Consider the following 14,872-nt stretch of genomic DNA (forward strand, 5'->3'; position numbering starts at 1 on the left):
TTTTGCTACTTTACATAAACAATAAAAGTGACGAATAAAAGTGTCCGTTCAATGAAATATTGTACTTGCTACACCGGATTGACTACAACACAAAAGTAAAACAAAGTCTTTATTAAACTACTCTAACAGCATGTTACAAAATAAAAAGGTATATCTTCACAGTTAAATAGAAGCAACAGAAGGAGTTGTGAGTGGGGAAAATTCAATGTTATGGCGAGTTTAAAAAAAAAAAGCTGTTTAGGAGTCATTCCCCAATGTTACACTTCAGTTTTACTTCTTTTGAGATTACAGTAGTCTTTTTTTTTCTTCACTTATCGGAGCAATGATTTTTCTTAACTGATCTAAACTGCAGAGTGTTTGAAATTACCAAGGCATTTAAGGAGTTTGAATGAGCGACATTAAAATAATGGAGTACCAGAGCGGTAAGTGTTCATGAAACATTGCTAGTCACTAACATTATGCACAGATTGAATGTTAACACTGTGCCTAAATACAGGAAAAGTGTACTCTAAATATTAACTACTTGGACAGTGATTCTTTCAAGTACCACCAGAGTGAGCCCGACTACCGTTTTGTGTATCGCTGAACTAGACCTTAAATTAAGGTAGAAAAAATGTGGACCTCACATCCGAATGAAGGCCGAAACAACCGTTAGAATAAATAAGTTGTCATGATAAACATAAAACAGACAAGATAGTAAAGTTTACCTGATTCCATGCGGTCCAAATACAGAAGCAATCCAAATCCTGTTTCTTTGTGCTCTGGCCACAACTCAAGTTGTTGTCAAAAACAAAATCTAAAAAATATACTTCCCCTTTTCATCTGTTAAAAACTAGACTGAATGCTTCTACTCTGAACTTTCAATCAGGATGTACCGTACTACTACTTCTGCCGACTTTTCCCAAGGCAGAGAGCGAGCGAGAGTAAACATTAGGCGGGTGAGGCGTGCTACTGTGTCACATGGACATGTGTTCGGGGAGGACGTAGGAGATGTCGTCCCACGGGTGTCGGTACAAACCCTGCTTGAGCCTTTTCTGGTCCAAGTAGTGACCTGTAAGGATGGCAAGATCTTTTGAAGTCTCCAAAAAATAAATGAGTTAGGGACACCACTATGCAGTTTGGTACTCACCGATGAAGCCCATACTTCGGCCGAGGACAAAGATGCCATTTAGCGCGCCGATCTCCACAAACTCGTCAGCCTCGTCGCTGGGAGTCACACGACAAACAATACTTGACAGTGTGCACACAAAGCTTCCATTTGGCGTGGACGTCACGTCATTCCAGCGGCACTTTACGTTCTGCTCTTACCGAGTGAAGCCGCCACACGTCCTGAGCAGGTCCACGAAGGCGACGCCGATAAAACCGTCGACATTGAGGATGAGATTGGGTTTCTAGATTCAGATTTAATTATTGATAGATGAGCTAAAAGTTTATTGATTTGCTTCAATTTAATATGTTATTTTACCAAACACTGACTTCCTGAATTTCACCCCCCCGGGGATCAATAAAGTATCTATCGGTGGCTTTAATCCGTTCACTAACACAGCTAAAACATTTTGGCGGCAGCCTACCTTTGAGGTGGTGATCTTTTCCACATCTAAGGCGTAGTCGAGCAGCTGACTGGAAGGGAATTGCTGCTTCACAAAGTCCTTCAAAATCTGCACCCGCATGTCTGGGTTGTTGATCTGGAATGCAATATTTCATTTAGAAAATTCTTTAACCTTTTCATTGAATCTTCTTTTTAATCAGGATAGTGGACATCGTTTTGGAATTATTACCACTGTACTTACTGATTTGACACGGTGTCCTATGCCCATGATGAGCTTGCCGTCCTTCTTCATCTTGTTGACAAAGTCCATTGGCAGCATGCCGCTGTCGAAGGCTTTGCTGAACTGCTTGGCAGCGGCGTCGAGGGCGCCGCCAAAACGGTCACCCTGGAACGCACGAGTAACGGTTTAAATCGGCCGAGCGACAAAGGGGGCGCGCGGCAAGTACTGACGATGGTGAGCAGGCCGGACGTGAGGCTGGAGATGAGGTCTTTGCCGGCTCGCGCGCACACGATGGTGTTGTGCGCGCCGGAGACGGCGGGCCCGTGGTCGGCCGTCACCATCAGGCACATTTCGATGAAGTGGCAGGCGTAGCGAGGCAACCTAAAAGCAAAGGAACAACACTCTTTCGAAAGCTCTGGAAGGACTTACAAATGATCAGCTGTTATCAAACAAATATTTTTTTGTTTTTTTCCCCCACAGGTCTGCAAAACATCAACCAACCTGCGTTGGAACCAAAGAAGTCCCAGCACTCCTCCTAAGCCCATCTCCTCCTTGAAGACCTCAGTGATGGGCATGCCAGCATAGATGAGCTCCTGGCCTCGCTCGTCACAGATGCTGGTCATGAAGGAGGCGGGTTTACGGATCAAACCCAATTCCTGCAGAAAAGGACCATAAGGCACTAAAGATCTCAAACTAGGTTAAGAAGTAAGATGAAATTCTTACCCTGGCCCAAGAGTAATCCATCGGTACGGTCGGGGGAGGAACCTCTTGGGCGGGAACAATGGCGCCACTGGCCACCAGTTCATCATAAACTGTCCTATTTTACAAAGAAATGTAAGCGAGATTCCAACCCGTAAGGTCTGGAAATGACCTCACCTGATGACATCATCCAGCTCGTCAAAACTCTTGGGAACGCAAGCTCCGGCATCCCGCAGCGCTTGGTTTTTGGCCACTGCGGTTTCTGACGCTTGGTTGGCGCATGCACCGGCATGGCCGAACTGGACCTGATGAGAGATGTTTTTTTTAGAAGTAGCTTACGAGTAGTTCATAGTTCAAGTCTGTGTTTGCAAATACATTCAATATACCTCAGATGCAAACATGGTGGCGCAGGTTCCGATACACCAGCACACGATCGGTTTGGTGATCCTGCCCTCCTTGATGCCCTGACAGATCTTGTACTCCTCTGTGCCGCCAATCTAAATGAAGATAGGAAATATTACTCACACACAGTAACCCCTCATAGATTTGATTTAAATCAAACCTACTCAGATTATTTCTATTGCGCAACACATACAGAGAATAATGCAAAATGTCCTCCCACCTCTCCCAACACCACAATCATTTTAACGCCTGGAGTGTCTTGATAGCGAAGAACATGGTCCATAAATGTGGAGCCAGGGTACCTAGACAGAGAAGACTTTATGTAAAGGAACTGTCCGTGTCACATTGGGTGTCACATTGCTGACCCGACCTGTCTCCTCCGATGGCCACGCCCTCGTAGACGCCGTCGGTTGTGCGAGAGACAATGTTGTTGAGCTCGTTGGACATGCCCCCGGAACGCGATACGTAGGCCACGCTGCCGGGCCGGTAGAGTTTGGAGGCCAGGATGTTGTCCAGCATGCCGCCAGTGTTGCCAATTTTGAAACAGCCCGGTTTAATTCCGCCAACCTAGACAGATATCAAAATATTCACCACTTCCTGCCTTTGAAAGTACTTCATCAATCATTAGCAGACGACTAATGTCGATTACCGTCGCGGGCCCAATGATGGTGACGCCTTTCTCGTCGGCCATCTTGATCAGCTTCCTGGTCAGCGCTTCCGGGATGCCCTCCGCGATGATGGCGATGGTGTGAATCTGATCGCGGCAAACGGGAAATCGATTGATGCGTGCCGCTTGACGCTCGTGCTCGCCAAACAAACCTGCGGGTGCTGCATAGCCTCCACTGTGCTGTCGAAGGCCGAGCGCAGCGACGCAAAGCTGATCAACACGTCCACCTCGGGGTGCTTCTTCATGGCGTCGCTCATGCTTTTGTAGACTGGAACCAGGATCTCCTTGTGCCCCCAGTAGAACTTCTGCTTGTGATCGCCGCTGTCCGGTCAATAAGCAGGCATTTTAGTCGAATGAGACAGATGCCGTTGACGCGTTGCGATTTCATTTGTGAGAAACGCACGTAAAGGGGTAAACCATGGCGGCCACTGAGGGTTGGTCGCGGGAGCACACGTAGTCGAAGTCCAGCATTCCTTGCACGGCTCGCGTCTGCATGCCCCAAACCACGGTCTTGGTGTGCTTACTGAAGAGTGTTGTGGCTTTGGCTGAAAAGCACAAGAGGGGTTTTTTTCCCCAAAGTCAGTGAGGATGAAGATTTAATAAGAGGATCTGATTAGCAGCCACAACACAACACAAAGGAAAGTCACTCTGCAAACAGTTTAGAGATACGGGAGGCGGAAAACAAAATAATCACAGGAGAGTCACACAGCAGATGAAAATAGAGGCTCATTAAGCACACTAGGAGAATTTCAGCAAAAAAAAAAATCTAATTAAATTAACTTAATCACATTTCATTATTGTGTCCATCCCCTATTATTGCAACATAAAAGTTATCAATGCAAACTGCCATTGAATCACAGCATGGAATTAAAAATCACATTGTAACAATAGTAACAACAAACACTTACGTAACCCGCCCGCTTCCCTCACGTTACCTGTGTGGCAACATTTTGCCTTCCGCCTAACGCCACGAACATAAACAATATGCAATGACTTGAATTTTCCATCCAGCAAACGTGGCGAAGCAGGATTTAGCTGTTAGACTGCACACCAATTGAATAAACTGGCAACAAAAGTGAAGTTAGCCCCTTAGTAAATACGCGTAAGTGAATTTTCAATTGAGAAGCATATGGAATCACCTGGTGGATGAAATGCCGCCTTGCCTTCAACTTACAAAACAAGTAGGTCGCAATATGCACACGTAAATAAAAGCAATAATCGGCATTCCTGTTGACGATGATGTCAACCCCCAGATGATGCTTGCAGCGTGCTCTTATATTGTTTCAGAATGGTATTGATGGTTTCTATTATTGCTTTATCAGAACACAAGTCCGCTGCGTTAAATGCAAAGCGACACCAATAAGAGGAGGAGGCTGAGGACAAAAAAATTAGACAAGGCAGGCAGGGGGAAAGGCAGAAGGAACACCAAGTGGATTGTCGCACCCTTTCATACCTCCGCCGAAGCCTGATGAGGCCTGCGCTTCTGTGAGCCCAACAATAAAAACGAGTACGGGCACAAAAACAAAAACAAAAAACAATGAGTGCATCTTGTTTGACTATTTTCTCAAAAATCGAAAGCAGACAGATGTGAGAGCATGCGAAGCTCAGCGTGGCTGGACTGAGTTGCTGGACAGCTCCAATGAGGAGGGGGTGGGCTAGTCTTAAAAATATTAACGCCAGATATGAAACGCAATCGAAACACCGAGGTGAAGTGGAGCTCATGTGCGGAATAGCGCAGTGCGGACGTGGTGGGGCGCATCCACAACTTACCTTTCCAATCACCTGTGACCACATTCTTCAGAGGCCACAGTAATGAATGAAGAGGGTCTTAGAAAAACAAGCACGGGGGAGGGGGAAAAAAAAGATGAGCGTGAGTGAGTGGACAGTTTGTGCCGCACGCACACACAAAAAAGGAACAATGGAAGAAAGAAATCAGGAAAGGGAAGAAAGAAGCAGACATGAGAGGCGGACGAGACGCGAGTGCTGTTAATATACCTGCCGGGAGACCCGCTTTGGACTTTTTGCTCGGAGTGACGTCATCGCACGTCTTGGCTTCCGAGAAAGAGGCCGTCCTTGTTGCAGCTGGAGTCTGAAGTGCCAGAGTAAAGACATGTTGCCGCTTGAGACACAAGCTGACCCTCAACTTCCCCTTTGAGCGTGTTCAAAATACCATCACGTTGTTGCTTGAATTGAGCAGGAAGTTGGCGGTGTGGGCGTCCATTGGTGGCTGGTTGGGGATGGGTTTGTGACCTAGTGCCATGCCCACGATGGCCGTCATGTGTGTCTCTGTGCCAAAAACGTGGATAGGAATACCTGTGGTCTTCCCTAGAAGACACGCAGCCCAAAAAAAAAAAAGTGGCTTTTAGAGGACTTACGACTTACAATTTGACATCATTTTCCAGAAGCTCCCTTTGAAGTGAGGAGTGTGTGTGTGTTGGGGGCTTACCGACTTCCCCCATGACCCTGAGACCCTCCTGGTAGTTAGGCCCACCCCGTCGAACAAAGATGGTGACCTCGTTCTCTTTGAGAGGACCCTGATAGTCCTTGATGGCCCTGACGATACCCTGAGGAAGCAAAAATTAAGCTCAGAAACCCTGCTTGAAATCTCAGCCATGTGTGTTATCGCAAGGATCCCTTTGTAAGGGGAGAATTTTGTGTGTGATATGACATCATTCACCTTGAATGTGGCTGCTACATTTGTGAAGTTGGCAATACTTCCCCCGATGATCAGGACCTTTCCTGCGGGGGAAACACAAGAGGAAGGTGGCGACTTGAAACTCGACTCCGGCGTCACATTCTCGGCTAACGACCGCCAGTGAGTCTATTACTGGCTCCACGCACACACACCTTGAGGGTGCTTCTCGCGGGTCATGAGTGAGAGGATAGTTTTGGCATAGTCGTACGTCTGCTGCTCGCTGGGCGCGCCGGAGTACTCGCCGTAGTTGGCCAGTTCGTCTACGCCGCCCAGGTCGCAGATGGTGTCGCTGCTCGGGCAAGACAGATTTCCGTTAAGTGCGGTGTGGTAATTTTGTAAAAACAAAACATTTATTCACCTATATACGACAGAAGCTCCGCCCCCTGCCACCATGGTCCAGATCCTGCCACGAGGGTTCAATAACGTCAGCTTGAGACTGGCGCCGCTCTTGGCGTCAAGATCAGCTATGTAGGCCTCCTACAAGACAAACCACATCAATCATTCAAAATTTAACTACTGAAAGATCACACTTTTTCGTTGAAGATTTAATCCAGCGAATACGTCTGACAATACAACAAGTTTGCCAGGTCTTTTTACAATGATGTGGCTTTCTTCAATGTGTACAGTAGAACCAAGTAGTTGACCTAGGCTGAGATTATTTTAGGTCACTTGAATGCGAGAGCTCCTTTGGCATGCATGCTTGAAAAAACACAAAAACCCCGTAACAACCAACATGAAATGGACAAAAAAAACCATTCCTGCCCTTCCCATTCTTACCTCGGGATAAGCTTCCCTGCCGAAAGGCGGCGGGAATTCCACGTCGCCCCACTTGGCCTTGCAGATGTAATCGGCAGTGGCGTCGATCTTAGCCGCCACGTCGAGGACGTAAACGCCATCCTGGGTGACGACTGGTGCGCGAGATGATTTGATTCACTCACGTGATTATGACATGGGATTTAAATATGCAGCAAGCAATTTTCTTCCTTTTTAGTGGGGGAATTAGTGAAAACCCACATGAAGGCCTGCTAGAAATAATTACCCAAAGGGTTGATCTCCAGGTATGTGAAGTACAGCTCCTCATAGAGGTTGAAGAGACCCACTATAAAGCTGGCCAGGATTCTACAAAGAGAACATCAGATTCAAAATGAGCCTCTAAATGAATGATGGAGGACAGAAATCTCCAGCTGAGCATCAATACGTACTCTTTCTTCTCATCAGATACGTGCGTGAGCAGCTGCTTGGTCACTTGATCCCGGCTGAGCTTGTCGTCCACGGCGACCATCAGCCGCTGGGCTTTGGCGTCTACGTCGCCCACCTCCACGCCGCCTTGGTGGTGGAAGAGCAGGTGGTCGCCCTCACGCGTGGCGTACACGCAGACGTAAAACTCCTCCTCCTGCGGCAAACAAAGAGGATGCAAAGGCTTTTTTTTCCCCCCCACTATGCTCATACGACCCTACGGCACAAAAATGTCCTTCCATTTATAATCTGGACTGTCAAAATGATGCGCATGATTGAATTACCTGCTTGTGCGGGACAAAAGGCTCGATGAGGAATTTCTTCAGCACGCCCTTTGCCTTGCCCACCTATTGAAAACAAACAGTTCATATCACAAATCACCAAGTTGGTTTAACCTTGACGTGCGACAAAACAAAAACCACGCCCCCTGTGTGTTAATGTGTCAAGGACAAAGATGCTTTCTCCCACGCTGAGCCAATGCAGCCGAGCATGTTTGCATGTATGAAGGACAAGAATAGACCACCCTCGCCTCCTCCACTCACATTACATAACATGCGACCTCGTATATGCACACTCATGACTGTGGCAGAAAACAAAAGTGCTGCTATATGGACAAGAGGAAACATGTGACATAAGAAACAAAAAACATGTGACGTGGGGGTTTTTTTCCAGTCCCTCCAGATTTTCTCTAAAAACAGCAAATTTTCCTTGCTCGGACAAAGACAAACTTGATCTGTCTCAACTACTCTCAACCCCAAGGCGTGCGCAACATAATACTTGTTCTACACAATATTGCTACAAAGCATAATGTCCTTCTCTATGATGAATGAGGTCAATAATGGACTGGAGCCATTGGAAAATTAACAAGTCGCTCCGACTTTTATCTCAGACCAAGAAGCTGGCATTTGCCAAACACCCTTCCGACCTTTGAAGAAGTGAACCTTGATGTCAACTGAAAAACATGGAAGGGAACTGAGGAAGGCTGCAGTCTACTCACGGTGGTTTCTTTCATGAGGCGGCTTTTAAGCCACTCCTGAACGCCTGACAGGTCCAAGTTTAGGCCAACCAGTCCCAGCTTCCCGCGCCGCTTGATCAGCTGATCCGGCTTCACCACCAGTTTCTGTGGAGTGAGACGGATGATAGCAAACCAAAACCAAAGTGAATGTCTTTAAACATCAGGAAATATGGAGCAAATTTTGCTCACCTGTACGGGTTCATGTTGAAATTTCATGCAAAAATTCAATATTCAGAATTTTTTGTGAGTAAATTGAATGTGACTTTTCTTACCTCAGTTAGCAGCCAAGGGTGCTCCTGTGTCAGGCGAGCCCAGTCGGTCTCGGCGGTAACACTTGCATAGCGGAAGCGATTTTGCACGGCCGACGAGGTGCAGATGTATTTGAACAAGAAGTCCTTGGCGGTCTGTTCCGAGATGGCCTTCGCCGACATGGCAGCGGTGGATCGCACAGGACCTTTTGGGAGATAACAGATTCTCCTTTAAATCCTCAAGCATGGACTGTCCCAAACTTTAAGTCGCAAACATACACAAAATTCACAAGTGAACAATGTACATTGAAACAATGACATCACTACTACTACTACCTTTAACAAACAGTGGCCTGACATTCCAGTTTTCAGCATTTGTACCCGCATGCAGTCAGACCTGCTCAGCCTCTGTCCAACTTCCTGAAGTGTTTCAATTTGGATTGGGAGGAAGTGCCAAACTGTGTAAAACTTGTCTGCAGAACTGTCGCAACTGGTCTCGGACCAAGTTTTACAAGCACGACAAACAAACACAGCCTGATAAGACTGATTTCACTATTTGACTACAGATAAGATTTTTGCCACTGAATGGAATAACTGAGCTACTTATTAATATAGGTAATCTATAGAAAGTGTGAGCATGACCCAATTATAATGGGCCCCGTCCCTCAGTTTGGGAACCCTTGCAGCAGACGTGCACAGATTGCCTCAAGTTAGCATCTTTCTATAAATCATATCAAATGTATATGATGGACAAATCTTAGGTAATTGTCCCTCTATGCTAGAAAGGAAACGTCTACGAAAGACGTTTTGATAGCAATCTTTCTTTGAAGCTGTAATAAGATGACATGAATCATACAGCGCATCCCTCACATCACGCACGCGCACGGCCGTCCGCTAACCTCGCGCTGTCACCAAAGCTAACTAGCTAACATCGAGCGGCTAAAATGACGCGATTCCAAAACCTTGGGCGTGCACGCGCTTACCTCGACAACTTGCTCAGCCTGTTTTCCCGGGTTACAACAAAGCCAGCCGTTGTGGAACCAACACGGCTTGAAAAAGTCGCCTTCTTGTGCTCGTTGCCTGCCAGCAAGTCGTGGCCAAACTAACCCGTCGTCTCACCATAATCTGGCGAGTTGAGTTCGGCTTCACGCGATTTCCTGATTGGGTTGACTCCGGTCACGTGGAGTCGGCAGGAACGCCCACACCGTCTCACTGACATGCTGAAAAGAAAAGAAAGGATGACGTCATAAACGACAACCTCGTCATGGAGGTTTTAGTGTGATTTTAATGATTTAAAGTATTACTGCGATTGGGTTTGCGAATATAATTATATATAATTATTATAAAATTTACAAGTCCATTTTAGCAATTAAAAAGGAGCCTTTATATGTATAAAAAAACATGGCCCTTGAGCAAAAATACAAAGCACAAAAGCAATCAAAAATATTTCCGTTTTTTCTGGGCCTTTGAACTGATGAAATAAAGAGAGTAAGGAAGGTAGTCTTCCATTCAACTCAACTCATAGCTTCATAAGTTTATACCATGACAATTAAGAATCTACAAGGCAAAAAAGTAGCCTACTATGATATAACTCACTTGCAACCAACTGTTGGGCAACACGGTCGCATCACTTCCTTCTGGTATGGAAACACTTCAAAAAAATAAACGATTGCTCGGGTAGAGTTCATTACCTAAAGAGGAACATCAGAAAACATGTTAGGAACCCCAACCGTTGCCCAAAAATACTTCTACAGATGCAAACTTGAGTATTTTTCAAAGAGCAATAAATATAAATTGACCACAATAAACACTAAAAGTAGAGGGAGGAAAAAGAAAGATTTATGAACTTTACATTCATGTGAAATATACATTGCAGCAAGATGGAGGAGAGGAAGAAGCCTGACTAGAGATGAGACAATTTGTTAGGATGTCCTGAGGTCTAATATTGACAGCTCATCCCAAGAGGACAAATAGAAGAACAAAAATAACAACTTAATATCTAAAACCAATCAAATCTGATTATTTCCAGGAGCACAACGTAGGAATCGTTTTTTTGAAATAGCAGCATGATCCGATGGCTTAAATGAACTGCATTGTTTTAATTTTGTTATCACTTGAACTGAATTCAAAAGGTCTTGAAGAACGGGTGAGTTTTCAGCTGACTGTGAATCCATCTTGAGGTTGTACACTAAAGAGCTGCATTATTCAGTCCTGTTAGCCAAACTGGAAGAACATATTTCCAGGTCCAGAACCTGAGGGAGAAGCATAAGGAAAAAAAGGGTTAGTTTGGAAACTTCAGTTAAAATCTAGAGAACACACAAAGGAATAAAACCATTTTATTATAACATTAAAGTTATATCATTTAGGAAGAAAGGACATTCTCTTTCAAATTTTTTATACTACTTTGTGTCAGTTTTATTTTATTTTTATAACTATACAATTTTGTTCTTTAAAAAATATCATATCATGATGAATATACATAAACAATCATATAATTTTGTTCTTTGCAAAACTCTCTAGGAAACAATTACCTGCATTGGATTCAAAAGTAAATCCCTGACCACCGAAGAAAGCCCTGAAGATGTTGTTTGCATCGACGTCTAAACAGAAAACCAAAATGAACAAAAAGCATGAGAATTTTAGCATTTAAACTGGGAGGAGACCAATGTCTAAACATGTTGCGTTTACAAACAACACATTCTGAGAGGTAAAAAAAAGTATTTAACATAAAAAGTATATATATAAAAAATTTAAAAAAAGATTCTTTGGTTAGCAAAGGAGAAAAAAAAAGGACTACATTGACCTTGAAAATCTAAGATGACATGTAGCACCATCTAGTGGTTATGTTTGAAAAGAATCACAGCTTAGCTCCAAAATGGGACAAAACGAACAGTCATTTACCTCCGCCGTCGAAGGTTCCGTCGTCACCGAGGTCGTGCCCGTTGTCGTATCGGGTCTTCTTTTTAGGGTCGGACAAAACGGTGAAGGCCTCGCCCACTTCTTTGAATTTCTTCTCCTCTTCCTTTTGCACCTCTGGTGCGGCCGCACTGTGGCGGTCTGACGCACGCGGAGAGAAGGCAGTTACTTAAACAACGTACCCCCCCCACCGGTTTACCGAAGGGGATACGTTTCCCGTACCTGGGTGGTGCATCATGGCCCGTTTGCGGTAAGCTTTTTTTATCTCGTCGTCGGTTGCGTTCTTGCCCACTCCCAGGACCTTGTAGTAATCTTTCCTCTTGCTCTTCTTGAGCTCCAACTTGGCCGTCTTCAGCAGATGCTTGTGGTCTAGAGGCCGACAGGTCGTTTTAGTGACGGGCCCCGCCGGTCATTCAGTATACGAGGCACAAAGTTTTACCTGACGTTTTTTCAGTCTGGTACACTTTATCGTAGTCTCTGACAGCCTCTTCGTACTGCTCTGTGTGCATGTAGCTGAAGTTGGGCAGAAACAATTGGAAAATTCAATCACATGTTTGGAGAATTAAGTCTGTTTGAGTTAGGGGGAAAAAGAATAATAATAATAATCTTACACTAAGTCTTGTTTTTTTGCTGCAAAAACTAGAGATGTCCTGATCTGATTTTTTTTTTCCACCCAAGTCCGAGTCATTTGTTGCCGAGAGTAAATTTTGCAAAATCCATTTTGTCCTACATACCACTGCGCTCTCCTCAAGTAGGCCTTGATGTAAGTGTCGTCCAGCTTGATGGCACTGGTGCAGTCTTCAATGGCCTGACTGGATTTATTCATCTATAATGGAGCAGTAAGTGAATGAGGACCAAATTCCATTACACCACTGTGGGACGGTGATCTTCTAATGTCACCTTGGCTCCTGCTGCGGCTCTATTGCAGTAGAGTTTGGCGTTGGTCTTGATGTTGTTGGGATCTATCCTGAGGGCTTCGCTGTACAGCTGATAAGCGGCTTCATAGCTGTGGTTCTTAAATGTCAGATTTCCCTCCTCCTTCTTGGCTTTCAAGGCTTTGGCATTCTGAAAGACACACTCGTTTTAATTCTGCGCTCAAAATAGCAAGGCGTTTTGGACGACAACAAAACCAAAACCCACTCTGCAGGCGAGCCGGGCTTTCTCGTGGTCGGGCGCCATGCGCAGAGCCTGCACGAAGAACTGCACGGCCTTATCGATGCAATCCTCGTAGTAAAGACACAAGCCTCGCACGTAAAGCGCGTCTGCGTTCGTGGAATCCATCCTCAAGATATCACTGCAGTGAAGGAAACACAAAGGTGGTATTCGATGTACGGAATTTGCCAAGATGGATGTCGTGTACCTGGCGACGGACTGAGCCTCCGGGTAGCGTCCTAGCAGAGCCAAACATTCTGCCTTGAGGATTTTGAAGCGATGGCAGGCGGACGCCAGAGCCAAGGCCCGGTCCATACAATACACCACCTGGTTCGAGATGACACAGCTTTTTTATTTTTTATTTTGTTCAGTCACAACATATCGCAAAAACCCGCAGCTGTGTTGTCGTTTTGACCTTTCTGAAGTCTCGCTTTTCAAAGCCAAAATCCGCCAGGCGCTCAAACTCCAGTAGAGTTTGTGCATTCTTGTTCTGGAACGAGAGAAGGACAGATGTAAGAGCTGCCTTGACTAAAAAAAATTGTAGATGTGATCTCACCTCTTGTTGTGCCTCTCTGTTGCTGGGCTCCAGATCCAGAACCTTCTGGAAGCAGCGTGCGGCGGCCATGGCATTGCCCAGAGACAGGTGGCACTTGCCCTCGCGTAAATGACCCTTGCGGGTGGGGGGAAGAAAGGCCAATTCGTGAAATCATTCCTACAGTTTGGATCGGGAGCAGGAGGAGTGTGACGTGCTAAACTCACTTTCATGAAGCAGTCATCCAAGCGCACAGCCTGCTGGGAATCTTCCAGCGCTTCCCGGAAGCGGCAGAGCATCATGAGGGTGGCCGCCCTGTTGCCGTAATAGCTGGCGTTTTTGGGACATGCATCTGGAGGGAAGACAAAACATAATTAGTCTTTACATTCAATAACATGACAAGGTGTCTCTTCATCTCTACATTCTCCCTGCCAGCGCTTTGACACCTTACCAATCGCCTTGGTGTAGAAATTGAAGGCCTCCGAGTAGTCTTTCTTGATGTAGAACGCATTACCTTGCTCTTTGAAGCCTTCAGCCTGTCTGTAAGGGCAAACGGAAGCACAAGATCAAGGTGGAGGTTCTGATTGTTTCACAACCACAAGAATATTGATTGCAAATTCAAGAGTACCGCTCTCTAAATTTAGAAGGGCTGACACTGACTTCCTGCAATCCTGTCACAGGAGTGAAGTGTTAAGTGGCAACGATGTGGACTGACACCATGCAGGAACTACCTGCTATGCTACTGCCAAAAATATCACATTACAGTGCACACTCACTCAGTCACTTGGGAACTAACCTACTCCAAAATGCTTGTTAATGCTTAAACTGGGGAAAGAAGGCTAGCTCAGTGATACCACATAATAGATAAGCTAATCAACCAACCTAGCATCAATGTCATAACTCGGGACCCGAAAGATATTGATTTTGATGAGGCAGATGGTCCTAATATAACCCTTTAAGCAAGGGATTAATAAATACATCAATGTAAAACATGTCACAATTACCGCACAAATAATTTTGTATTAGCAGCGTTTGTGGGTTAAACGTGTAAGGGAGTTTCCTGACTGATTTGATGTGTTACTTTGTAGGCTTAACAGTCGCTTGTGAAGTAGTCAGTATAATTTTAAATTAAGTATTTATATAACGATTCAATGCTGCTTTTGTCGTTTCCCAATTATGTGCCAACCGCGAACACGGGTCATGTTAGCTTGGTTAGCTTCGAAGATAGCACAGTTGTGCCGGAAAGACGCCTAACAAGCTAATATTTCGAACTCGAATTTTTCTCGACGTAATTATTTTCAAGGAGGTACCGTTAAGTTAAATAATTTCACATTTTACCGTTCTAATTCGCCCGCATTGTGAAGCTGAGCTTCAGCATCCACCGGCACGTCGATGTCAACAGCAGCCATTTTTTTTTCTAGAAAGGACGACTGCTACGTGACGTCATTTGCAAGTGACGGCCGCTTTTTTTAAAATTAATTTTATTAATGTATTTTTTGTTTAGCGAAATAAATCAATTATAACACGAAATATTTTCATAT

The 14,872-nt window shown here is 45.1% G+C and overlaps 2 protein-coding genes across 3 annotated transcripts; both read right to left on the bottom strand.

Moving 5' to 3' along the window:
- Positions 1-96: 96 nt before the first annotated feature.
- On the bottom strand, positions 97-10,474 carry LOC147039501 (ATP-citrate synthase-like). 2 transcript variants are annotated; one of them, XM_085903162.1, is made up of 30 exons: positions 10,328-10,474; positions 9,715-9,951; positions 8,756-8,937; positions 8,466-8,588; positions 7,753-7,815; positions 7,435-7,625; positions 7,272-7,351; positions 7,010-7,140; positions 6,591-6,709; positions 6,385-6,521; positions 6,215-6,276; positions 5,984-6,101; positions 5,708-5,862; positions 5,533-5,626; positions 5,308-5,364; positions 3,941-4,082; positions 3,690-3,858; positions 3,520-3,624; positions 3,241-3,437; positions 3,091-3,172; positions 2,855-2,965; positions 2,646-2,773; positions 2,493-2,586; positions 2,271-2,425; positions 2,000-2,150; positions 1,791-1,934; positions 1,572-1,685; positions 1,309-1,391; positions 1,130-1,206; positions 97-1,051 (listed from the first exon to the last, which is right to left on the bottom strand). In XM_085903162.1, exons 3-30 carry the CDS (start codon positions 8,912-8,914, stop codon positions 957-959), a joined length of 3,336 nt encoding a protein of 1,111 aa, XP_085759288.1. In that variant the 5' UTR covers positions 8,915-8,937; positions 9,715-9,951; positions 10,328-10,474; the 3' UTR covers positions 97-956. The 2 variants fall into 2 exon arrangements, with proteins under 2 accessions (XP_085759288.1, XP_085759290.1); XM_085903164.1 differs by lacking the exon at positions 5,308-5,364.
- A 336-nt stretch (positions 10,475-10,810) lies between these two features.
- LOC147039502 (dnaJ homolog subfamily C member 7-like) lies at positions 10,811-14,779 on the bottom strand. Its single transcript, XM_085903166.1, has 14 exons — positions 14,670-14,779; positions 13,783-13,871; positions 13,559-13,683; positions 13,356-13,469; positions 13,215-13,289; positions 13,008-13,126; positions 12,788-12,941; positions 12,548-12,712; positions 12,382-12,473; positions 12,087-12,160; positions 11,870-12,016; positions 11,633-11,788; positions 11,263-11,331; positions 10,811-10,983 (listed from the first exon to the last, which is right to left on the bottom strand). The coding sequence occupies exons 1-14, from the start codon at positions 14,738-14,740 to the stop codon at positions 10,946-10,948; spliced, it is 1,488 nt and encodes a 495-aa protein (XP_085759292.1). The 5' UTR covers positions 14,741-14,779; the 3' UTR covers positions 10,811-10,945.
- Between the last annotated feature and the right edge of the window lie 93 nt (positions 14,780-14,872).

Source organism: Syngnathus leptorhynchus, chromosome 22 (genome assembly GCF_054491065.1).
Source record: "Syngnathus leptorhynchus isolate UIUO chromosome 22, UIUO_Slep, whole genome shotgun sequence".
NCBI lineage: Eukaryota > Metazoa > Chordata > Actinopteri > Syngnathiformes > Syngnathidae > Syngnathus > Syngnathus leptorhynchus.